General features: G+C 46.5%; 1 protein-coding gene and 1 long non-coding RNA gene across 2 annotated transcripts in view; one reads left to right on the forward strand and one right to left on the reverse strand.

The window, feature by feature from the left end:
* LOC118352763 (uncharacterized) overlaps positions 1 to 17,089 on the forward strand; it is a 35,649-nt gene extending 18,560 nt beyond the window's left edge. The window contains exon 5 of the long non-coding RNA XR_004810440.2: positions 15,293 to 17,089. This is a non-coding gene — a long non-coding RNA (uncharacterized LOC118352763). The remainder of the gene's footprint in view (positions 1 to 15,292) is intronic.
* A 7,277-nt stretch (positions 17,090 to 24,366) lies between these two features.
* TNFRSF11A (TNF receptor superfamily member 11a) overlaps positions 24,367 to 25,683 on the reverse strand; it is a gene marked incomplete at its 3' end in the record, with an annotated part of 53,009 nt that continues 51,692 nt past the window's right edge. The window contains exon 10 of the mRNA XM_049112268.1: positions 24,367 to 24,713. Coding sequence (XP_048968225.1) covers positions 24,367 to 24,713 — 347 coding nt within the window. The remainder of the gene's footprint in view (positions 24,714 to 25,683) is intronic.

The following is a 25,683-nucleotide window of genomic DNA, read 5'->3' on the forward strand; positions in this document are numbered from 1 at the left end:
GTGTCAGAATGGTAGTTGTCGAGCTCGTAGCAGAACGTCTAGATCATAGGGGATGCAGACCTTGCACTTTGTCATATGATGCCAAACCATTCTCCAAGGGCCCCGTCAGGCACTCCTGCTCAGGTGTGGGTGGTTCAATTGGTTAAGTGGCTGCCTTTGGCTCAAGCCCTGATCGCAAGGTCCCTGGATGGAGCCCCACATTCTCCCTCTGCCTGCCACTCCCCCACTCGTGCTCTTGCACACTCTCTCTATCAAATAAATAAATAAAATCTTTGAAAAAAATAAAAGAACTGCTCAAATTTTGCCAATCTGCCGAGTACATAAGACTATATCATAATGGCTTTACTTTGCATTTTTCTTGATGAAAAAATGATATTGGGTAGCTTTTCACATGTTTATCAACTACTATTTGGATTTTCTCTTTTTGGAAGAGCCCGTTGGAGGGTTTCACTTATTTTTAAAATGAGTACTTTTTCTTATTTTCTTATTACTTTAGAAGTCCTTTATGTATTTTGAATACTTTGTTGTTACATATATTTCAAACGTTTTCTCCCACTCCGTTGTTTTCTTTTTCTTTCTTTTTTTTTTTTTCCACTCTGTTGTTTTCACTTGTACTCTCTTCAGGGCGTCTTTGGATGAAGAGACGTTCTTTCAGGGGTTGGATTTACCAGTCTTTTCCTTATGGTTTGTGCCTGTTGGGTCTTCTTTATGAAATCCTTCCCTGTTCTGCTTTATTATCGTCTAAAAGTTTGATTCATCTCAAACATTTTTAACCAGTTCTCTCGTTTTCAGCCACACCTTCCTTCTTTCAGAGGCTCCAGGTGCCTGAGCTTTCTGAGATCCTAAACACCAACTGACCCGCCTCTTGGCTTCACCCACTACCACAAAGGTTTCAACTTTCTCTGATCTGCCATTAGTTACCTGTCATCTGTCTACTTTTCAGCTTCTAAAATGTTGGTACTTTCATCTTCTTTCCCTGTTATCTTTGTCCTTGTGGGTTTTCTCCTTGTCTGTATGCGTGCGTATATGAGTGCATGTCTCTGTGTGTGTGTGTGTGTGTGTGTGCACGCGCGCACATATACTTTTACTGTCACTTTAGTTGGGTTTCAGGAAGGAGAGGCAAAAAATACAAGTGTTCAAATTTTCATGTTTAATTGGAAGGCAGAGCAGCATTGCTTATAAAGCAAGCAAAATTGGGCACAACTTAAACGCCCAGCCACAGAAAGCATGGTTGGCCCATGCGATGATGGTTGGCCCATGCGATGATGGAATAGCGTGTAGCTGTGTATGACACTGTACCACACAGAGGCAGGCTAGTGAGGTAGCGAAGAACACAAGGTTCTGACCCTTACCAGCTGTGTCACATCAGGTGGGTTACTTGACTTCTCTATCCCTCAGCTTCTCCATCTGTAAAATGGGATAATAGTAGGCAGAGATGTGAGGATTAGGTGAGATAACATATGTAAAGAAAGATGAATAGCCTCAGGTATATAAGAGTGATTCTCATGATTAATAAAAGAATGAAGTGGATTTATACTTGGAAGTGTGGCAATCTCTCCAACATATATTATTAGGTTGAAAAAAAAAAGCAGCAAGGTGAAAAACAGTATGTATAAAAGAAAAAATATATTTAAGAAATGCAGTATGATCTCACTCGACCAAGGACAAAATGTGCATACCTATATGCACAGAAGATTTCTGGAAGGATACTCAAGAAATGGTTAACAGTGATTATCCTGGAGTAGAAGGTAAAGGCAACTTTATATAATGTCTTTTGGTACTCTTTGATTTTTTCTTCTATCACGTATGCTACTGCTATAAATAAAAACAAGCAAATTAAGATGACTGTTGAAGCTCTACTTTTATGTATGTTTGAAATCTTCCAGGATAAAAAAACGTCTTAAATAAAGTAAAGCAAGCAAGTATCTTTGTCAGATACTCTCCAAATCCAATGTTGAATATTTGGATGGCATGAAATAATTCCTTGAAGAAAGTGTCCTTATCAAGCTATGTGGGGGCGTTCCCGTGGAGGCAGACGGGAGCCATATCATAGAGAACCAGTTCTGTAAGGAAGCTATTGAGGTCATAGTATTATTGTAGGATAATTTTTATTTATTTATTTATTTTTTAGGATAATTTTTAAAAACCATTCTGAAAAATGTCTAGGCCCTAAAATGTTTTCTAGAGATTCTTGTGTTCAGTTTCAGGAGCCAACCAAAAACAGCCTTTTTAGGGAACTCCTAGCTTTCTCTATGGTTAACTATAGACGCAATGACCTTCCATCTGAGTGAGAACACAGATTAACATCTCAATTCCCATGGAAGGTTATCGACCCTACCATCTGCTTACTTGGTTTCCAAATTATATGCATCTATCCTCATGCAGCAAAATAAGATCAAGCATTGTAGATTCTCATCAATAGGTTCAATTTGAACTATCGTTGACTCAGCTCTTATCGCTGGATTGGAAAAGTGATAAACAGAGATGATTGTCTATGTAGGATGCGCATTCCATTTATTTCTTGAAGTATTCTGAATTTCCATTGATCAGATTAGAATGCCAGAAGCCTTGATACTCGAACTAAATTTGATTAGCTCATCATGAGATTATCTTTAATTGCATTACCTTTTATCTAACGTAGCTGTAAGAAATAGCCACATGAAATTTATTTCTGCACTTGCTGTGAAATGCTATCCACTGTATCACCCATACAATCCCATCTGAAAAGTTTATTTCAGAAACTGGGGCTCAGAAAACTTTCCTATAACACTACGGAACTGAAGAGATTCCTTCCAGTATTTGAAAATCACATAACTTAGACATTTCTCTCATTTTCTCAAGCTTTTGGGAATCTCAGATCCATGGCTCAGTCACAGCAACTCTGGTAACCTGAGTAGTTAGTGTGCTTACATCTCTTTGTTCCTTATTTTTTATTTTCCATTTCACTAAATTTTGTGTATGTCTGCTATTGTCTCTCTGCATTTTTTTTTTTTTTTTTAGTGGATCTCTTCAAAAGTTTAATAGAAGGGTGTCTGGGTGGCTCAGTCAGTTAGGCATCTGACTCTTGATCAGCTCAGGTCTTGACCTCGGGGTTGCGAGTGCAAGCCCTGCATTGGGCTCCATGCTTGGTGTGGAGCCTATTTAAACAAGAACAACAACCAAAAAAACCAAAAAAACAAAAAAACAAAATTTAATAGATTATAGCCACAGAGGTACACATTTCTGTGGGCAACTGGGGTCTTGATCTTTTTCTTCTAGCAGTATAATCAGGAATGGTTTCATGAAGACGTGGCATTTAAACCAAGTGTCTGAGGACAGGAAGGTTTGACAAATGCTGGGAAGGATGTTTCTGACAGAAGAAACTGTGAATAAAGGAGTGATGGGAGGAAGGCACAAGCCACACTTGGGAAGCAGTAGGATTTGGTTTGGTCAAGGCGTGAGGTATAAGAAGAGACAAACAGAAATGAAGCTGGAAAGATGGGTAGGCCCCACTCAGGAGGAACTCACGTTAGGCATTACAGCATAAGAGAAGGATTTTTTTTCCCCAAAATAAGGGAAACTACTGTATATATTTCAGGCAGAGCATAAAAACTATCAAGACAGAGTTTAAAGACAAAGGTAAAAAGAAGAGGACTGCTAGAGCAAGGTGCCAGCTGATGTGCTGTGAGGCGGGACTAAAAGCACCTACGGAGAACTTGACCTTGGAAAGAACACGGAAGGAGAGACTGGCATCAAGCACACAGTGCAGCAGCCAGGCTCCCCCCAGGCTCTGCTGCTCTGGATGTGTAAGCCATGCTTTTCTTCAGGGGTACTTTGGTAAACATAAATCAAACCGTAAGTATCACACACGTAACCATGACATTGAAATGGAATCCTGCCCGATAAGTGATGAGGGAAGGTCTTTTGTTTTTGTTTGGTTTTAATAGAAGAATTCCAGCCAAATTTCAGAGAGGATAATGAAGTTTAAATAATTACCATTTTGCCACCTTGAAATAATGGATCTACTCACTGATGGATGCTGCAAATATGAGGTGAGCCTTTGAAGGTAGGAAAGGATGGCATGCCTAGGAAAGAAAAAACATCATAAAGATGAAAGGCTTTCTAATGCAGTGATTAGTCTGGCCCACTGAATCTGCTGACCTAGGACAATTTAGGCTTTGGGAAACGTGGGATTGTCAGGCGTAACGTCCCTTGTGACAAGATGCAACAGGTAGGGCACACTACCAGATTAAAGATTTTATTTATTTATTCATGAGAGACACACAGAGAGAGAGGGAGACACAGGCAGAGGGAGAAGCAGGCTCCACGAAGGGAGCCCAACATGGGACTCGATCCCGGGTCTCCAGGATCACGCCCTGGGCCAAAGGCAGGCGCTCAACCGCTGAGCCACCCAGGGATCCCCAAGTATTCTTGCCAAAATAATTGAATCTGAATCTAATCATAACTCAAGATGTAAATATTGTTGTACATGAGAAACAGTAGGAGGAGGAACTGGTTAAATGACACCCTGTGGAAGCAGTCAGCCAAATGTAGACTGTGCAGCATTCTACAGGACAAATAACTCATTTTCAATCAAGTCAAATCAATGGCATTATTTTAAAAAGAATAAAAAGGATTTAAGAGACTAAAAAATCAAATGCAATGCATGGATCTTGTGGATGCCAACTTGTATAAGCCAACTTACGAGAACATTTTTAAGACAAAGAAGCTTGCATATCACATGATGTCACAGAATTATTGCAAATTTTAAGTTAAGGATAATGCCATAAAGTTTCTCTTAAAAAACCAAACATCCTTATCAGGTAGAGAGGCATACTGAAATAATTACCTACCAGTGATGTAACGTGATGTTTAGGATTCACCTGAAAACACTTTAGAAAAAAATTAAAGGAATAGGTGAAAATAGATTTGTGAGATGTTGTTAATTATTGAAGCTGGGTGATGGATACATGGGGGATTCACTATATTAATCTTTTTAGTTTTGTGCATGTTAGAAAATTTCTGTCATGAAGAGATGCTTAATGGATTCTTTATAGTGACTAGTTTGAAAAATCTTTCTATATCTGTCTTGTGTCCCATGAGAGAATCATTTTAGTGTATGCTGTATGAATTTGGACATATACTAGCCCCAGTAGATGATCAAGGGGCCAAGTGCATCATTTTGCCTGGTATAAAATGACACTGTTCTGGGGCATCTGGGTGGCTAAGTCGGTTGAGCATCCGACTCTTGGTTTCAGCTCAGGTTATGATCTCAGGGTCCTGGGATCAGCTCTGAGTTGCTCTCTGAGGTCAGCACAGTCTGCTTGTCCCTTCTCCTGATCCGGCCCCCCGGCCCCCTGCTTGCACTCATTCTCTCCCTCAAAATAAATAAATAAAATCTTTAAAAGCATGACACTGCTCTGCAGTTATGGTTTGTGGAGATCAGAGATCAGCATCTGAAAACATTTTTGAACTAAATTAGCTCCTGCCTTCTATGCATGGATCCCTGGAAGCATCAAGGCCCACAGTCCCTTCCATGAGCCACGGGAAGGCTGGCTCCCTGCCCCCGCTTACCTGACTGATGACATAACCCAAAAGGCCAGGACCGGGCACGGCAATGAGCCCCGAGGTGCCAGCCTGGGCTCCTCAACCTGAAACCTGGCCTGCTAGCATGTCCCTGCCAGATACTGAACAAGAATATGTTCATCTGCTCAGTCTCTTGGTCAGCACCTATTGCGGAGCATCGCTTATGTGCATTTGAAGAGCGCCAGCCTTTTTAAGTGAATGGCTAAATCAGATCTCCTCCTCTTCATCATCACCTCCGTTATCATCACCATCCTCTCTGTTCTGGAATGGTCAGATGGGAGAGCACTCGAGGAGACCGAGTCAGTCACCTAGTACACAAGGAAGAACTGGTGCCCAAAAAGGAACGAAGGCAGAGTTTGGCAAAGTCAGATGATCCTGTTGTTGCGAGGACAGATCCTGCCCGTCCTCCGTGGTAGCTGCTGGGATGCACCACCCAGGTCCTGTTTAGAAATACAGGACTTGTTGGTCAGATGCCAGCAGCATTGCCAGCAGATGGCCCTCAGCCGTCATTCGTCTTCAGGGATCACGTTGACTGAAACAGCTACTGCACCCCCAGAGAACCCAAGTTCCTGGCAAGCCCACGAGCGGTTGACTCCAGAACATAAAGGCCTTGGCCCCTCAGTGCAGCCTGAGAACTCTGAAAAGCCAGGCCAGCTTCTGAGCTCCCCAGTGGGGTTGGCCAAAACCCTGCCCTCTCCTGCCCCAGGTTTCGATCCTGAGAATACTCCCTACCAAGCTTCCAGCAGCTCATCTCCATCTCGGAGTATGCTTCCCAGAGGACCCCGCCTGGAAAACCTCCAACAGAACCGCTCTCCAGAACAGTTACATGGATGCCCTCGAAAGAGCCGTCCTGCTGTCCCCCAGCCGCTGTCAGGAGAGGTGAGGCCAAGCCTAACTCCTGCCAACTTCCACCTTCTCAAGCCCCCACAAACAGATGGTCGAGAGGAGGGAAGGAAAACGAGTTACTGGTACCCACTACCCATGACCACTGCCATCCATCCTACGGAAAACTGTGGAGATGCCATTGCTGCCAACAGCTCAACTATCTCATTGCTGAAATTATTCTTTGTTTAAATTACTTGGATACACGGGCACGTGGGGGGCTCAGGCAGTTTAGTGTCCAACTCTTAGTTTCGGCTCAGGTCACGATCTCAGGGTCCTGGGATCGAGCTCTGTATTGGGCTCCCTGCTGAGGGGCTTGTCTACCCCCTCTGCCCTTCCCCCTCCCTGCCTGCATGCTCTCTGTCTCAAATAAATAAATAAAATCTTAGAGAAAAATAAATTACTTGGACACAAAGAATATTGAATGGTCACCTTGCATAAAAGCATTTATTGGGGATCCCTGGGTGGCTCAGCGGTTTGGCACCTGCCTTTGGCTCAGGGCCTGATCCTGGAGATCCAGGATCGAGTCCTACGTTGGGATCCCTACATGGAGCCTGCTTCTCCCTCTGCCTGTGTTTCTGCCCCCCCCCTTCTTTCTCTCTCTCTCTCTCATGAATAAATAAATAAAATCTTTTTTTTTTTAAAAGCATTTATTATGAAAGCAATGCTATTCCTTCTGCTACCTCCCCCATGTAGGCAACATATGCACCGGGGCAAGATGGGCAGGTGTCACCTCCCAGGACAAAGACAAGCATGGAAACAGAGTGTCTATCTTGAATGCCACCAGTGCCATGAGTCTTGCTTCTTGTGTTCACTGCTGTGCCTGGTATAGAACCTGGCACTCAACAGAAGCTTAAGTATTCATTTAATTTGGGGCATCTGGGTGGCTTAGTGGTTGAGCGTCTGCCTTCAGCTCAGGGCGTGACCCCTGTGTCCTGGGATCGAGTCCCACATTGGGCTCCCCGCAGGGAGCCTGCTTCTCCCTCTGCCTGTGTCTCTGCCTCTGTGTGTGCGTCTCTCATGAATAAACAAAGTCTTTTTAAAAAAGTATTAATTTAATTCAAGTAAGAAAGAAAGGAGATACCACCTTCACCAGAGCCCCTTCTTGGTGCTCTGACCACGATATCATCTATTCCGCCCTGGGACCTTGAGCTATTTGAGGGACGCTGTTCTATGTTCATGGTGGTGTCGCTGAGTCTGGTACATAGTGGGTGCTCGGGAAGGCACGTCTTGAAAAAAAAGGTTCTGCGGATCAAGGGCGGTGTTTAATCATCTATCAATGAATAACAACCAAGCTCAAACCTCACCAGCTTACAACGGCCACCAGTGTCTGCTCGCCATTCTGGGCTTGGCCGGGCAGTCCTCGGTGGGCTCCCAGCCAGGAGCCCCAGTCCCTGCGCCTGGGACCTCCCCGCAGGGCAGGCACCCAGGCACCTGTGCTTGTCAAGCCTCGGCTTGGGTCACGTGTGCTGGCAGCTTCAGGCCCGTGCCAGTCACGTGGCCCAGGCCAGCATCCGTGTGGGAGGAGATGACGCCAGGTGCTAGACACGGGGAGGGGAGAGTCATCGGAGGCCGTGAATCCTGTAACTTCCTACCGTGGGCACACTCGTCATTAACCCAGGCTTAGTCCCTTGGGGCCTGACTTCTGGAAGAATCTTTATCTTCCAGGGGTCCTCAGGTGACTGGATCTTGATTTTAGGTATTTCAGAGGCAGTAAAACAACAACAACAACAACAAAATGATCAGGGAACAGTCAGGTAAAACCCTGCAGAGGAGCTGAGTGTAAACACCTGGGCCGCCGCCCACAGTGGGGGCAGTTGCCACAATGGCCGGACAACCACCTCCTCTGAGCTTAGGCCAGCTCAGGAGTTCCAACTCCTCCTGGACATCTAGTGGGAGTGGGCCTGGCCACCTAGATTGGCGGCAAGGACAACTGTGCCAGCAAGTGGGGCTGGGGGCAGGAAGCTATGAACGAAGGGATCAGAAGAAGAGGTGCAGGGACAGGTCTGGGCGCTGGAAGCAGAAAGGTCTTGGCCATACCCTTGGCTGCTGAATTGGTGAGCAAAGGACAATGGCTGCCCCTCAACCCTGTTCACCCTGGTGCTTGGCTCACTCTGCACCCCGGGACCTCAGAGCTCAGCACCTTGTCCTCTCTCCACTCATCTCTTGGAGCCTCTGATTGTGCCGTGCTCTGGGTAATTAGTAAAATTAGTTTGCAGTAATTATATCATTTCTCCTCTCATCATCCCCCTTAACATGGTATAAACATTTATGCAAATTGAGAATATTATCAATAATCAAGTATTTATATAACATCTGCTGTGAGACAAAAATCAGCTGAATTAAGAATTTCCAAGGTGAGCTATTTCAATTCCTGAGACTTCCAGAACTCTCAGACCCGAGCTGGAAAGGCATGGAGTGAGAAATGTTGTCCATGGCTACTGATGAATCAGTAGAGGTGAATTCATGTTTGCATGGGTTACAAATCATGGATAAGTTAGGATCAGGATAGAACAACCCCGGGGTTAATTACATAGAGAGATCTGTTTATCCCTGTGCAGGCCCTTAGGTTGTTTGGGGCAGTGCTGGTCCACAGTAGGAAGACAGGAGGCCAGAACGCCCAACCTTTGAAATAAAGTCACATTTACAGGTATCACATTTACAAGACTCTTACATATTTTGGGGAAACACAATTCTACCCACCCATAGGCCACAAGTCTGGGAAAGGCCTTTCTTAAATAGTAGCTGGGAGAGTGATGCCTGAGAGACCCAGAGCCCCATTTAAGATTTGGTCCAGGTCTCTGAAATCCTGGAGAAAAAAAACTGACCCCCAAATTCTAAAGCTTTAGTGATTCTCCATTGTGCTGACTTCCAGCTAGAGGCTAGAAGTTGCCTTTGGGGGTGCAGATAATTCTTTTGGGCAAAATATACCGATTGCCCTTTTATATATGCACACGAGAACAAGTATCTGGTTCCGAAATAGGATGGCTCAAGGTAAAGGCATTTCTATTATAATATAAAAATCTGTCTTCATTAATCTTCTCTGTCTCAGCCCTATTTTGGTATACATGCTGCCCAGGGGGGCCACTTAAGCAACCTCTCTGACTCTATTTTCCAGCTTTGAGTAATTCTGAGAGATACTTCCTTCATAGGGTGGTGGATAGAATTAAATTGGAAACATCATAAGATGGATTCCAGTACGAACTACTGGCACATAGTAGCACCAGTTCCACTTTGTCCTCATTCTGTTCTCTTTTATTTGGGGTTAATTGTTGAGGAGACACATGATTGAGCTGGACTCCTGAAGGCCATCGTGAGCAACAGAGCCACTTGTGAGGCTTTTGCTGCTTACCTCTTAGCTTCTTTGGGGTATCTGTAGTTGAGAATCAGGACCCACCTGACAGTTGCCTTCTCATTATTCCTGGGACAGCCTCTCAGACCCAAAAGACCTCGAAGACATCTAGAAGCCATTGTGAGGCCAAACGGGTAGCCCCTTGTCTACCTAGTAATTGAAAGATTGAACAAGACTCTACCAGAACAATGAGCTACAGTCTTCACAGAAGGCTCCGTGTGCTGATTTTCCAAATCACGTTCACTTGACTTGTGAACTGCTGCTGGACAAAAGGCCAGGGAGGGAACAAGAGCCCTGCTCAGATGGTTCTCCTCCGCGTCTTCCCTGTCCCTTGGTGGCTGACACATCTCCATTTTGCTCTCCATTTTCCTGGCTACTGAAGGAGACCTGCAGAACCGACGCCCCAAAAAGGTGGTGACTACTTCAAGCTGTATTTGTCTTGATACTGGTTTATGTGATTACTTTGATTATGGAGTTAATTCTCCACTCATGTTCCTTTTGGGCTAATGCTCATAATTTAACATTTGTTTAGAGTATGCCTGGATTGACTGGAAAGAAAATCGGTTGGCTTGGGAGGTGAGGGGAATTAGAGGCAAGTTTGGAGCAAGTCAGTATTCTAAACTGCTCGTGTATAATTCTGGAAGTAGATAATCCATAGGTAGCATATAGACAACTAACTTAAAAAAAAAAAAAAAAGTCGTTTCCTGTAAGAGAAATGAGAACAATCCAAGGTTGCCATTGTTCTAATTCTGGCTTTGGTTTTCCCCAGAGCACAGGAATCTTCACGATCTTTTCAAAACAACGTGAAGGAAGTTGAATGCTTCCTTTTAATGAGAATGCAACCTCATTTGAATGTTTAAAAATAAACCAGTGCGCATAGGATCAATTGCTATCCTACCTACTGCTTGGGTATCAAGGATGTTTGTAAAAGTTTTAATTAAATACCAACAGGGAAAAAGCCATAATTTAAAGATGCAATTACCCAGAAAAAGACTTTTATTTCATTATTAGCTTCTTCGGATTGATCTAAAGCGCATGGAAGCCTAGCTTTTAGGTAACGAGCTCTGCCTGTCATTAGCAACTATTTTTAATTGGTTTTAGAGTCACTCTGTGGACAATACCATGTGCTAGGGAGGATGGGGAGCACCGTGATCTCCCGTACACTGCCCTACTGTACGCATACGCGTACCATGCAGTCCAGCCCGAAAACCATGTCCACACGAAAACCTGTATGTGAAGGTTTATAGCAGCATTATTCATAATTACCCCAAACTGGAAATAGGCCAAAGGTTGCTCAACTGGTGAATGGAACAAACTACTCACCAGTAAATATTAGTAATAAAAAGGAACACACTACCAATACATGCAAAGACAAGCAGTGTGCCAAGAGAAAGGGGCCAGACTCCAACAGATACACACCTTACGATTCCATTTATTGCGGAAAGGCAGAGCTGTAGGGACAGAGAACAGATCGGTGGTTGCTGGGGGCCAGGGTGGGAAGGAAACAAGGGACTGCGGAGGATCAGAAGGAAACTTTGGCGATAACAGAAATGTTCTCTGTCTCGACTGTGGTGTGGTTGATTACGTGCATTTGTTAGAATTTATAGAACTGTGGATGTAGGAAAGGTAAATTTTACTGCATGTAAATTATACTGTCTCAGACCTGACTTAAAAACCAGTCATTTTGTGACTTCCTAAGTATCACCCTAGTGTTGAATAAGCTTTCATTAACACCCCTGATGCAAACTCGGGTTGTGGGTGGGAGTGGGTTGGGCGGGATGGGTGGGTCCTTTGCTCTTTGAATATCTCGCCCAGGTGGTGCACCTACCTGCTTTCCTCTGTCTGAGCAGGAGGCAGTGCACCCAGTTGACCAGATCCATGATTGACTTGTATGCTCTTGGAGAACAGTGGCCACTATCTGTCCCTTCTGGGAGAGGTCCTCTGTCCCACAGACATCATCTGCTCATCGTCCACACCATCCATGGATGCTAGGACGTGGACGTGTCAAGTAACTGCTGAGTTTATATTTGTTTGCTTGGCTTTAAAGATCTCTTAATGTCATGGCAGCTGTTTCATTATTTATAACAAGTACTATGATAAATATACAGTCGTCGACACAGATCTATAGGGCCCAGAAGCACACAGATGGCGGGATGCAATAATGGGTAAACGCCCATCAGCTCAGGGCTGCTCATCCCTCTGATACAGCATACGAATCTCCGCTTGCTCTGGATGCTAGAAGAAGCTAAGCAGTATCACCCTACTCAAAGAATGGAATCTCTTTTGGGACATAGGGCCCACAGACTGTCTGCTTAGGACATAAGGTATCTAATGCCAAGTTTTAAGGCTCACTATTGAATTTGAGAAGCTGGGTCTGATTACAATGAAAAGCTATTTTTAAAATATGTTCATTATTGACTGCCTTTACCCACATCAGTTCAACTCCGTGTCCATGAGTTTGCTAGAGCTGAAACAGAGTACTTTAGAGAAAGCAGAACATTCTGGACATAAATGTGGCCGGTGATCCGTGAAAGCATTAGAGCAGCCGGCAGGAACACAAGCTTTGGAGCCTGGGTATAAAATTCACACACTAGATTTGTGAGCTTGTGGAAGTTCATTAAGCTCTCGGCCCCAATATCCTGCTGTGTAAAGATAATAATAGTCATCGCTTAGATTTGCTGTAGTCATTAGATGACATAACACGATGGCAGGTGACATGACCGTGTGTACATTACTCAGCAGGTTGCTTCAGCAAATGGAGGCTATTTGCCCAAGTGTTAACTGACGTGAAGTGAGCCTTTCTCTTTGCTCACACTCTCTTCTTCCCGTGGCCTTGCTAACAGCCCTGACATTTGAACTCCTGCAGGGAGGGCCTCGGGTTTCTTTTAGTGTCAGGAATTATTTTTTTGCCAGATTTATCGGGGTATAATTGTCACACAACACTCTATGTTTAAGGCACACGACGTGCTGATTTGATACACGTACATATTGTGAGATTATTGCCACAATAAGGTTAGCTAGCAGCAGTTCCATCACCTCACACATGAGTATTTTGTGTGCGTGTGTGTGTGTGGCGAGAATGTTCAAGATCTACTCTCTTAGCGACCTTCAAGTTCTTAATGCACTATTGTGAACTGTGGTCGCCAAGCTGTATGTTAGACCCCCGGGACTCATTCATCTTACAACTGAGCGCTTGTACCCTTTGACCAGCATCTCCCCATTCACCCCCTCCCCCTCCCCCACCATCATTTTAGTCCCTGTTTCTGCGGGTTTGGCTTTTTTAGATTCTCCATATACATGAGATCACAGTATGGCCTTCCTCTTTCAGACTTACTTGATTTAGTTAATGCCCTCAAGGTCCATCCATGTTGTCACAAATGGCAGGATTTCCTTTGTTTTTATGGCTCCTTCATATATCATCAGGGATTATTGCTCTATCCTTCCTTTACTTTTCGAACCTTAGCCACCTCTGGCTTAATAAAAATGCCTATTTCAAAAAGGAAGGGAGATACACAAAGAATCCTTATCTAAATAGTCCCATCCCCCCCTCCGCCCCCAACTTCTCCAGAGCAGATTCTTAAATTGTGGTTGTTTTTTGTCATGGTTTCCAACTAGAAAAACATCTTTTCTTGAGCCATTAACAACAGCAGAAGTTGGAAGAAGAAAAAGTCCTACAGTGATCTCATCCTCACTGTGTTTGTATTTGTCATTGGACCTAAGTGGTCTGGGCTACACCTGGGTCAGGGTGCACACACAGGCCACCTTCCTCCAGCCTGTTCTGGACACATTCCTGCCACAGGCTCTTCTGTCCAGGGTGGCTTTGTTTTATGTTAGTGACCCTCTTTGGGGCCACGGCTGATTGGACTGACCCACGTAACCTATGATCGATACTCCGATTCAATAATAATGCTGGGCTGACCAGGGTCTATCTCCCGGAATTTGGAACCGTCATATGTATAAACTGGAGAGTTTATATATTGTACACATGCACACACAGTTTATAGATTCTATACACACACGCACATACATATATGACCAGTGTGTAGTGAACGCTGGAGGTGAAAGGATTTGGGAGCCAACAGGAGGGAGAACAGAGGGGCAGTGTCTGAAGCTACCTCAGACTTGCCCTTCCAATATTTGGGGGTTCATTTTTCCCTATTTTCTTGAGATCCCTCCCTGACTTGACCTGACGTCACCCGAGTGGGTTCCTAGTCCCTGAAACCTTTGCACAAGCCATCGAAGTAGTCAGAAAGAATTGTTGGTTTCAACTACCATTGAGCAGGGCTTAAAAAATTTTTTTTAAAGATTTATTTATTGATTTGAGAAAAAAAGAGACAGAGAAAGTGAGAGTGTGCAGAGGGGGTGCAGAGGGAGAGATTCCTCAAGCAGACTCCCTACTGAGCATGGAACCCCGAGGTTAGGGCTCCACCCTGTGACCCTGAGCTCATGACCTGAACCGAAATCAAGAGTCGGATGCTTAACTGAGTGAGCCACCCAGGCACCCCAAAAAGCCATTTTAAAGACAGTGTTATGGATCCATGCACACTGCCAGTGGCTGAATGGTGAGGCCGAGTCCAAATCCTGCCCTTTCTGTCTGAGGGGGTCCTTCCTAGGGAGATGGGGTCCACGTTTCACCATGCAATAGAAGCAATATGCCCACTGGTGCAAGAGGAACAAACAAGGTCATTTCTAGGAAAAGGCCAAGTTCTAAAAGAGCGGGGGGGGGGGGGGGGGGGGGGGGGGGGGGGGGGGGGGCGCGGTGGAGCGGGGCGGTGGAAGCCCCTGTGGCTCAGCAGTTTAGCGCCACCTTCAGCCCAGGGCCTGATCCTGGAGTCCCAGGATCGAATCCCATGTTGGGCTCCCTGCACGGAGCCTGCTTCTCCCTCTGCCTGTGTCTCTGCCTCTCTCTCTCTCTCTGTGTCGGTCATGAATAAATAAATAAGATCTTTAAAAAATAATAAAAATAAAAGAGCAGTCGGTAGGAGGTTAAACTCTAGCAAGAAGATCTCACAAGCACCCTCTGCAGCTGGGGGCCCCTGGGATGGGGGAGGGAAATGGAAGACCAAGAGGAGGGTACAAGAACAGGGACCAATAAAGGAAAGGAGGAGACGAGGCAGGGGAGGCTCCCAGGGTCTGGAGGACAAGAATTGAGGCAGGAAGGGACAAAGGAGCCATTGAAGGAATGATAAGGAATGTGGGAGCCACAGAGGGGAGGATGGAAAGGGGGAGGGGCACCAAGTACCTGGGGCATAGGGCAGAGAGTTGAGAATGGATAGAGAAAGGGCCGCAGAATGAGGAACTACAGAAAAGAGATCAGGGAAGCTAGAGAAGAAGAGTGGAAGAGGATAGGGAGGGGCAGCCAGAGAGACTCCCCGATTCTGACACTTTCTCCTCATCAGTGACCCCTAGTCCCTGTCATGGCCTCTCCCTATGTAGATTGTCCTCATTTCCTGATTGTTTAAGTTACTAATCCCTTCCCTGTCTATCTCACAGGGAAGAAGTCAGGAGCAGAGAAGAACTGTGGAAGAAAACTGCAGTTAGAGAAAATAGCGCGTGCAAATGCCCTGAGGCAGGAGGTGTGTGCACCAGAGAGAAGACCAGCGCCACTGGAGTGTGGAAGAGTGGTGCAAGATGATCCTGGAGGGCTAGGGGCCATGGAGTCCATGTGATTCTTGGTCTTTTGGGGAGGGAAGGGTAGTGTGGTCAAATTCATAATGTCCTGATTCTCTTTTCTTATCATCTGTCCATCTCTGGCATAATCTACTTTAGCGCCTGCATGTATTGATACAGCCACACCTTTTATTTTTCCTATTAATTGCTGGAGCCCCATATGTCAGATTGCTCACGTGTGAAGCCTCCACCTCTAGTCATCCAAGAACCCTAAATTCTTACTCAGTCCAAAGGGAACAGAGTTTTCCTTCCAAATACCCCCAGAGAGGAGGAGAAAGGCTAGTGAGCTCAGTTGTGCAGTCACAGCCTCTGGTCACTGTTCAGCACTGTCCCACTCAGACAGATCCTCGTGGACTGCAGAGGGGAAGGGAGGCTCCGGGGTTAAAATCAGACTCACTTTGCTCACACCCAGCCACTGTCTCCAGAGCTGAGTCGGGGTGGCTGGGCTGCGGGAGCACCCACCTGTCCAGCCCAACCCTTCACTAGCAGTACAGAAGCCCCTTGAGAACCTGTTGTCCGTCCTGCTGGGAGACCTCACTAGGATGATCCTGATCCTTCAAGAAGCTCCGCAGCATTGACCTTCCCGGGGGCTGCTGGGCTTCCCTGCAGCCTTGTCACCTTGCTCCCGGGCACTAGCTCTGCAGACCAAGGGGCAACGGTGGAGGCCTTATTTTCAGGGCACCACAGCTCCCGTTCCTCCAGGCCAACAGACACTGCCCGGCCCTACATTCGCGTGACCAATAACCTTTCCCAAGGCCCCTTGCTCTCTCCATTTCCACACATACAAGATGGGAGTCTGTCTTTATTTTTTTTTCCCTCTTTACTTAGTAGCTCATTACTATAATATTATTAATATAAAAAATAATGACATCAGAAAATATTATTAGAAAAAAATCCCATGTTTCCTCAACCAATTAAAGACATTTACATCAGCATGTTTATCACAAAACTCACAGTTTCGATGGGTGAACGTGCTCCCTAGAAGTGTGCCTGCTGCATTCCATAAAGCCTTATAGGATGTGACAGTCCACTGAGCAAGTGGTGGCTCTCGGCCCTGACATTGGGAGTCCCATTGTGAAAAGAGTTTTTATTGTGGAAACATTTACTTCTGAATAACATTACTGGTATACATCTCCTGAAACTTAATTGTTTTAGAAAATAAAAATTTTAATGTCTTTATTTTTTACTAATAGTAATAAATGAAGAATGCTCTAAAAGCCCTAAATACCTATATATTCTTATATCCGGAATATATAAAGAACTTTCAAAACTCAATAATAAACAACCCAGTTAAAAAGCAGGCAAAACAGGTGCCTGGCTGGCTCAGTTGGTAGAGTGTACAACTTGATCTCAGGATTATGAGTTCAAGCCTCACACTGGGCACAGAGCTTACTAAAAAAAAAAAAGTAGGCAAAAGATTTGAACACATGCTTTACCAAATAAGAGATGAAGATGACCAAATAAGGGGCCATTGGGTGGCTGAGTCGGTTAAGCAACTGCCTTTTGCTCAGGTCATGATCCTGAGGTCCTGGGATCGAGTCCCACATGGGGCTCCCTGCTCAGTGAGGAGTCTGCTTCTCCCCTCTCTCTGCTCATATGTGATCTCTCTCTTAAATAAATAAAATCTTGGGGAGGAGGGCGGGGGGTGGGGGTGAATGGGTGACGGGCACTGAGGGGGGCACTTGATGGGATGAGCACTGGGTGTTATTCTGTATGTTGGCAAATTGAACACCAATAAAAAATAAATTTATTATAAAAAATAATAAATAATAAATAAAATAAAATCTTGAAAAAAAAAGATGACCAAATAAGCATTTGAAAAGATGCTTATGTGGCAGATTAAAGCCACAGTGAGATATTATACATCTAGCAGAATGGCTAAAATTAAAACAACTGACAATGCCAAGTGCTGAGGAGGATGTGGAGCAACTGAGACTCTCGTTCGTTGCTGATGTGAATGCAAAATTGTACAGCCAGTTAGAAAAACAATTTTGCAATTTCATTTATATATATATGATCCCACAATCCCACTCTTAGGAGAAATGAAAACACGCATCCACACAAGTTTTTATAGAGATTTTATTTGTAATTGCCCCAAACTGGAAAGAATCTGAATGTTGGTGAAGAGATAAACTGTGGTACATCCATACCACGGAATACTACTCAGCAATCAGAAGGAACCAGCTACTGATGCACCCAACAACTTGGATGGAGCCCAAGGGCATTCTGCTGGAAGAAGCCAAACTCAGATGGATTCCATTTATATGACATTCTGGAAAAGGCAAAACTATAAAGACAGAATAGATAGCTATTGCCAGGGGGTGAGAGCAGCATAGAGAGGATGGATTACAAAAGGAAACATGAAATTCAAGGGTGCTGAAAACAGTCTCTATCTTGATTGTGGTGGTTACACAACTATAAATTGTTGTCAAGACTTATAAAAAAACTGTATACCTAAAAAGGGATGAATCTTACTGGATATAAATCACAAACTCAATAAACCTGATAGAAAAATTATGTTTGTCTTTCCAGTGACAGAGTAAATATTTAGAAAAAGCTCTTTTAAGAACCTTAAATATTTTTTTCATGGTTCCTTTTTTATTGAAATAGGCCATGAAAGCCAGTAAGTTGAATTTGCTATTCCATTTTAGGGTAAGATGATTTACTTCCTCTGCCTAAATTAAGACAACTCGTAAGAGTCTTATCATAAGAATATCGTTTTTCTCGTGACTTTAGTCCACACAGCCTTGTTTCCAGAGCTCCACCTGCCCATAAGAAATCAAGAGCCTGGGTCACAGTGAAGGGCTCCAGTTCCTGCCCAAAGGAGCTTGGGCCTATAGAGCCACCACTTCCAAGCCCGTGGCCAATTTATTATCCTCTCAAACTGGGAGAGACATCAGAGACACTGGGAGAAAAAGAAACAGCCTTTCAACCTGCACATCCTGGTATCCTTCACTCTCCCCAAATGTCAGAGGCCAAGAGAGAAAGGCCCACTGGGAGCCATCCTAATTGTACTGGCCAGTTAAAGCTGCATATTGGGTAACCACATGGCATACGCCCCCTTCCCTCCGTGTGTGATGTCGTAAGGTGACAACTTTGGGTCAGCTAGCACAGTCTTGTGGGTTAATGATGGAAAAGCCATACCCCTCGGGACCTCATTTCAAAGAGTGGGAAGGTGCCCGAGGTGGGCAGTAGAGTTAGTTCACGGTTATGTGGCTCAACTCAGGAAGTGGACATGACGCCTGGGGCCACCGCTGTGACCAGGAATGGACAGCTGTAAGAGACGAGGGAAAATGACATGTAACAGATGGATCTCTACAACTGGCATCTTCTAGGAGCTCTGCTGGTACATGGTTGTCCCTCAGCCCGTGTGATCCTGGCACCAGCCCCATAAACTAACGTGGTTATCTTCAATTTACACACGTGAGAAATGAAGCTAAGAAGGAAAGCTACAGGAGGGAAGTCAGGAAACAGCAGGGCTGAGTCTCAACTCCAGGTCTGATGGCAACTCTTCTATTCCATCACACAGGGGACCAGGGGAACTTCTGCAGCGCCTCGTGGTAGCACGGAGTTACTGTAAACGTCCTGGAATTTGTCGTTGTTAACTTTTATGCTACTGGTAATCTTACTCTTAAGTGGAGATTTTTTTTTTTTTTTTTTTTTTGGAAAGTGTTCCTGCATGTCCGTTTTACTAAGGGGGGTGGGGGAAAAAGACGTTAACTAAGCACAAGTCCCAACTTCACCCTGGGGTCAAGGTAACTGAGCATTAATGAGAGAGAGAGAGAGAGAGAGAGAGTCAGGCTCACAAGATCATGAGAAGCCAAGGTGAATTGAATCAAGGGTCACAATCGGAGGTCATTTAGGCGTCCCTCCCCACTTGGAAATGTATTCTGTGCTCCTCTTGTTCAAACCTTGGGGGGGACACTAGGTCGTTTGACCAAGGGAGGCAGTTCTTCAATGGGGGCCACCATGGGAGTGTCAGTCCAGGGTTCCCAAGATCTGTGGCCCCCTGCACCTCTGGGCTTGGCTTCAGTGATTTCGCCTGTGCTGTGCCTGCTGCTGGCCCCACCTCTGCACGATTTTGGGTCCCCACCTCTTTTTGGCAAAGCTATGGTTGTGGCAAGGCAGTCTGTTCATGAACCAACACAGCCCTTCCTTGGCAGTGGTTGGGGGTGGGGATGGCGTGGCGCATGGTGGCAAGAATCCCACAGATGACCTCTTCCCAGCAGCTCCTCTGCTGCCCTGGAGCAAAGTAATGTCTGAAGTCTTCCCTAGCTCTCTAGGATGTCCCCAGATCCCTTAGGACTCTCAGCTCCTTTCTCAGGGATGCTCAGGGCTCAAGCATAAAAACCACACTAAATAAAAGTGACTCACCAACTAAATGTTTAGGCCTGTGAATGCTTAGTTCCTCTCCTCAAAGGGGGTTGTGCAAGTGGTGCCCAGAGCACCCCACAGCTCCCTAAAGCAGTTGGCCAAGGGGAGTCAGGTACCCTCAGACTGCCAAAGAGCAGACGTTTCAAAATGACACCTCTTCCACCAGAGACAGAACCTTTGCTCCAGCTCACTCTTTTACCCAGTACCTAACCATAAAGACTTTGTTGAGTCAGCATAAAGAGTGAACGTGACATCTTTTACCTGTTTATCTAACAGGTTCCTCTACCCAAGTGTCTCACCAGTTTTCTTGACTTTACGAACAGTCGCTTTTCTTTCTTTCTTTCTTTCTTTTTCTTTCTTTCTTTCTTTCTTTCTTTCTTTCTTTCTTTCTTTCTTTCTTTCTTTCTTTCTTTCTTTCTTTCTTTTTCTTTCTTTTTTTTTTTTTTTTAACAGTCGCTTTTCAATGCCAGTGGAATGCAGTAGTGCAGCAGACCCGGTTCCCCGACCATGTATATTTGGCTTTGGTAGGAATTTCATTACTTAAATGTGGATGTGGGTGTCTCTCTGTAGGAATCCACAGTTCTCTCCTTCGAAGGAATGTGATCACCAGAGATGGAAGCGCTCTTTAGGGGCTGGAAACATCCCTCTCCTGCTCCTAGATGTGCTCTGGGAGCATTTTATTCTGAACACTACGTCTCCGGTGGTAAACAGATGGTAAAGGGGACTCATTCTTCCCCCCCCCCCCCCTTGCATCCAACCATCCCTCTCCCTATATCACTCTTCAAGCCTTCCTGTTAAGAGCTGGGGGTCTATTTCCCCCAACTCTTGAATCTGGGCTGCCCCTGTGTCTTGCTTTGGCCAACAGAGTGTAGCAGAAGTGACAGCATTCCAGTTTGAGCCTGGACCTCAAAAAGCCTGGCACACTTGCTCTCTCTGAAGCCTGCCCCCACCAGAGAGGAAGGCCAGACGGACTAGCTTGCTGGGCCCGCGAAGGAGGGATCAGTGTGGCCCAGCTAACCCCAGCCAGCCTGTACGTGGGTAAGCAAGCCTCACCAGGCTCACCCAGGGCTGAAGAACCAACCAAGCTGAGCCAACCCCTAGAACTGGGAGCTAAATGGTGGTTGCTTTCAGCTACTAAATTGTGCGGTGCTTACTACGTGGCAGGAACTCCCCTTCCTCCTGCCGCAGGAAGCTTCCAGTACATCACATTCGAACTGCTCTTTGCACTTACAGGTAGAGAGAGAAATGAATTCTTCCTTCTTCTGGTAGTGGAGTTAAATGTGGGCAGGAGACCCTAGACTCCATTTCCCTTTCAACTCTTTCACTGCACAGCCAACCTGTATTTTAAAGAATTTTCTTATGAGATCAACAGCAGCTAGAGCGTCAAAGCAAAGTATTTTCTGTCCCCACTCTGTTCTGGAGGGTTTCCACCAATAAGAAATAATATGACCAACATCTGACACCACAGCATACCACAGAGATCAGAAAAAAGTCACATAGATTATTTTACAAAGAGCCCTATTCAAGCAAGGTTTTATGGTCAACTCTAAGTTTAATAATCTCTTTATCACATTCCCCATTTTTCCATTATTGTCATTTTATTCTGCTGATATTTGTCACATACATCTCAGTAATACATAGACACAGACCTCTATTTGCCATACATCTCTGTCATTTAAATGTCTTTGGATCAATATCGAATGTAGGGATCAGGGTGGGAAAGAGTACTACTTTTTTCTGAAAGTAGATTCTTATTTATTTAGCACCTTTTATTGTGCTCAAGATACCTAAACATTCACTGTAGCATCCTTTTGTTATCTCTGGAAATGGAAAGTGTCAAAAATGATCACTAGTGCTTTTTTATAGAAAGAAATATGAAAGTACAGAAAGGTAAAAGTAGTATCCGTGAGACGATGACAGTCACAGTAGAAACTCTGGTCTTTAGCTTAGCATTCTACTCTGTGAACCATATTTTGTCTGTTTAATATGTTCCATATCAAAAGATATAATGGTTTCTTCTATTTTTATAACATCTCTCTTTGGATGGGTGTTAACTAAATGGGCAGAACAGATAGTAAATTCCCACACACTAATCATCCCAGCAGTGCACTTACTTCCTGAAGCTTTTTATGTAGCTAAGGAATCCAAGAAATTATAGAGCCACCCTCTGCTTCTTCATTAAAAATAATAATTGAGGGGTGCCTGGGCAGCTCAGCCAGTTAAACATCCGATTCTTAATTTTGGCTCGGGTCATGATCTCGGGGAGGGGAGATGGAACCCGGCATCTGGCTCTGCACTGGGCATGAAGCCTGTTTAAGATTCTCCTTCCCTCGCCCTCCACCTCTCCCCTGACCCCCAGCCATGCTCTCTCTTAAAAAAGAAAAAAAAATCATGATTGACTGCTACTATTCTAGCATTTGCAAGAGATCTGCAACCAGTAGGGAGAAACCAGTGACCAATGGTCATTCCATAGTCATTCCTTCAGCTGGGCACCTGTGGCCATTTGCGTTTGGACAGCGACCACTACTAGCACTCTTAAAACCTGCCAGATACACAAAATTAATTTTAATGTGCTTGGGTATTTTAACTTTTCTTTGGTATACGAGAACAAAAACGCAACAGATAGAGTAACCCAGGCCATTCCTTTCAATCTGACTCAGCTGTTTCTCCACAAGAGGGCTGATCTAAGAGAAACATATCTCTATGATAAATTTTCTTAAATTCACAATATGAGGATCTGGTTTTTAATTAAGAGGCTTTGGAAAAATCACAGAAATGTTTTCCACTTCTACAAGGCTAACTTACAATGCACAATTATTTAGGAAGAAAATAGGGCCTATTGCCTGAACACACTCATGCCATTATCTAGAAAAAGAAAAGGTAAATTAAGCTTTTCAGCTTTATCCCTTCTTAAAAAAATTATTTATTTATGGGGGGTGCAGAGGGCGACAGAGAATCTCAAGCAGACTGAGCCCCTGAGATCATGACCTGAGAAGGAAGCAAAAGTGGGATGCTTAATGGACCGAGCCACCCAGGTGCTCCCATCCCTTCTTTCTTGAACTTCCCTGGCAGCTTGTCACCCTGTACTCAGGCTATCCCGTGTCCTTTCTTTTCCACGTATTTTTGAGAGAGATATCAAAAATAGGAATGCCAAGCTGCAACCAAAAAGGAGAACATAGAAAATTTTTTCAAAAAAGAAAAGTCCCTCCATTTGCTCCCTGAGCCTCCCTCCAGGCTTCACAGGCCTGGCCTTTTCACCAAAAGTGCTTAGTACAGACTTCCCTGCCCCCCAAAAAAGCCATCACCAAAACGCAGGCAACCTGCTTGCAAGAAGGGGTGCCAAAGAAATTACGTAAAGAAGGCCAGCATCCTTAGGGGAATTTTCAAGAAAATCCTTACATAGTAAAAACAAAAGGGGGGGGGGAGAATATTAACAAAAGTGTAATGGAAATGAAATACAAATAAAAGAACCGACCCAAAGAGAACAGAACAATCATTAAAACAGATGCCATAGACAAACTACTGATGAAACGATGGTGGTGAATGGGAGGGGACGGAGTAAAACCCTAAAAGGAGGTAAAAAGTGGAGTGACGTGTACCTGTGTCCTCAGCTGATACGTGACTGTGGGTGTCCGTGAATGGTCATAACAAATGCAGGCTTTTAAAAAGTGCCCGATTCTACAAAGAGCAAGGTGGGCGCAGAATGTCAGGTCATCTGACGTGGATGTACCGGATGGGAGGGCCATCCGGGCGCAAATCCCGGCCCCCGCTCCGGCGCAGGTGCGAGGGCTCCCCCATCCCCCCCAACTCCCGGCCGCCCCGGCCCCGCCCAGGCGTAGGTGCGAGGGCTCTGCTATGCCCCCCCAATTCCTGGCTGTCCCAGGCCCTGCCCAGGCGCAGGTGCGCGCCGTCCCCGGCCCCGCCCAGGTGTAGGTGCGAGGGCTCTCCTATCCCCCCCAACTCCTGGCTGTCCCAGGCCCTGCCCAGGCGCAGGTGCGAGGGCTCTGCTATCCACCCCCCCAGCTCCTGGCTGTCTCAGGCCCCGCCCAGGTGCAGGTGCGAGGGCTCTCCTATCCCCCCACACACCTGGCTGTCCCCGGCCCTGCCCCGGTGCAGGTGCGAGAGTTCCCCCTTGCCCCCACCTCCCGGCGCAGGTGCGAGGGCTCCCCCATCCCCCCCAACTCCCGGCCGCCCCGGCCCCGCCCAGGCGTAGGTGCGAGGGCTCTGCTATCCCCCCCCAACTCCTGGCTGTCCCGGGCCCTGCCCAGGCGCAGGTGCGCGCCGTCCCCGGCCCCGCCCAGGTGCAGGTGCGAGGGTTCCCCCTTGCCCCCACCTCCCGGCGCAGGTGCGAGGGCCCCCCCGTGCCCCCACCTCCCGGCGCAGGCGCGGTGGGGGCGCGGTCCCCGGGTGGCGGGTGGCGGCCGCCGAGAGCCGAGAGCCGAGAGCCGAGAGCCGCTGCGGGTCCCGGGCGCTCAGCGCGGCGCGCGGGCCTGGGCCTGGGCCTGGGCCTGGGCCTGGGCCTGGTCCTCGGCCTGGGCCTGGGCCTGCGCCTGGGCCTGGCCCTGCTCCTGCACCGGCCGCGAGGCCTGGGGGGGCCCGGGGGCGCCGCGCTGCTGCAGCCCCCCGCCGGGGCGCGCGTCCAGGCCTGCGCACGGGTCCGGGAAGCGCGGCCCGAGGCCGGCGAACGAGTCGCAGCGCGGCGAGCTCTCCTCCTGCACCGGGCGGCCCACCGGCTCCCCCGCGCCGCCGCCCGGGCCCGCCGCGCCCTCCTGGGAGCTCTGGCTGACGTAGACCACGATGATGTCGCCCTTGAAGTTCATCACCTGCCCGCTGGAAATAAACGTGGAGTTACTGTTTCCAGTCACATTTCCTACAAGGGGGAGAGAGAACACGCAGAGGGTGAGTCGTCGGTTCTGGGCGGGGGCTTGGCCTCGTGAGCGGGAAGCTTCCCCAGGAAACAGGCCGGGCCTCCCCTCCCCCCTCCCCTCCCCTCCCGACACCGTCTCTAAGCGCGTCGGACACTCCCAGCGGCTCCTTCGGTGTCAACGCACCAGGCCGGGGTGACAGAGGAAGGAGGGGGGAGAGGAGGCGACCGAGGAGAAGCAAGACCGCCACCGTGCTCCAGGCTCGTCCTTTGCCACGCGGGACTCTGGCAGGAGAGCACACGGGGTGGCAGGCTGAGGACAGGTGCAGGTGTCACCTGCAGAAGGGTGTGCGTGCGGCAGAGCCACAGGCCTGGCTGTGGTCGAATGCATCAGTAAGGGAACCCGGGCTGGAGGGAAGGTCACACACAGCCTGATGGGACCCGGGAGCCCACCAGCAAAGCCTCCTCTCTGACCACATTGTCACATCGTTGTGCCTTCCACGGGGGTCCCTAACAGTCAGCCCTGGAGGGCCATGGGACCGCCCAGGCTCAGTTATTTAGCAGAGGTTAAATCATTTCCTTAACACTTTCTTCTTAACTCCTTCAACAAAAGGGATTCGTAAGACTAAAATGGAAAAAGAAAAAAAAAAAAAGAATAAATTCCCCAAATCACTCTTTCCTTCTGAACCCTTGGGGGTGTTTTGTTCCTAGGGGGTTCCAACCATCACTTCTTTGTGAGTCACTAGATCTGATTGGTCTCTAATTGATGGGCCATTTGGAAACCAATAGAAAGTTCAACAAATGTTAGGAAACTTGCTACTCTTACTACTCTTCTATTTTAAAGGCTGATGATAGTCTAGAAATGTCCTAGGTGAAAATAAGTGCCCTAAACCAAGCAGGCAGAAATGTCCCACCACTCAGTATCAAAACAGAATCTTTCATTCTGAGGAGAAGAGGTGAATATCAAAATGACTCC

This window comes from Canis lupus, chromosome 1, assembly GCF_003254725.2.
Source record: "Canis lupus dingo isolate Sandy chromosome 1, ASM325472v2, whole genome shotgun sequence".
Taxonomy (NCBI): domain Eukaryota; kingdom Metazoa; phylum Chordata; class Mammalia; order Carnivora; family Canidae; genus Canis; species Canis lupus.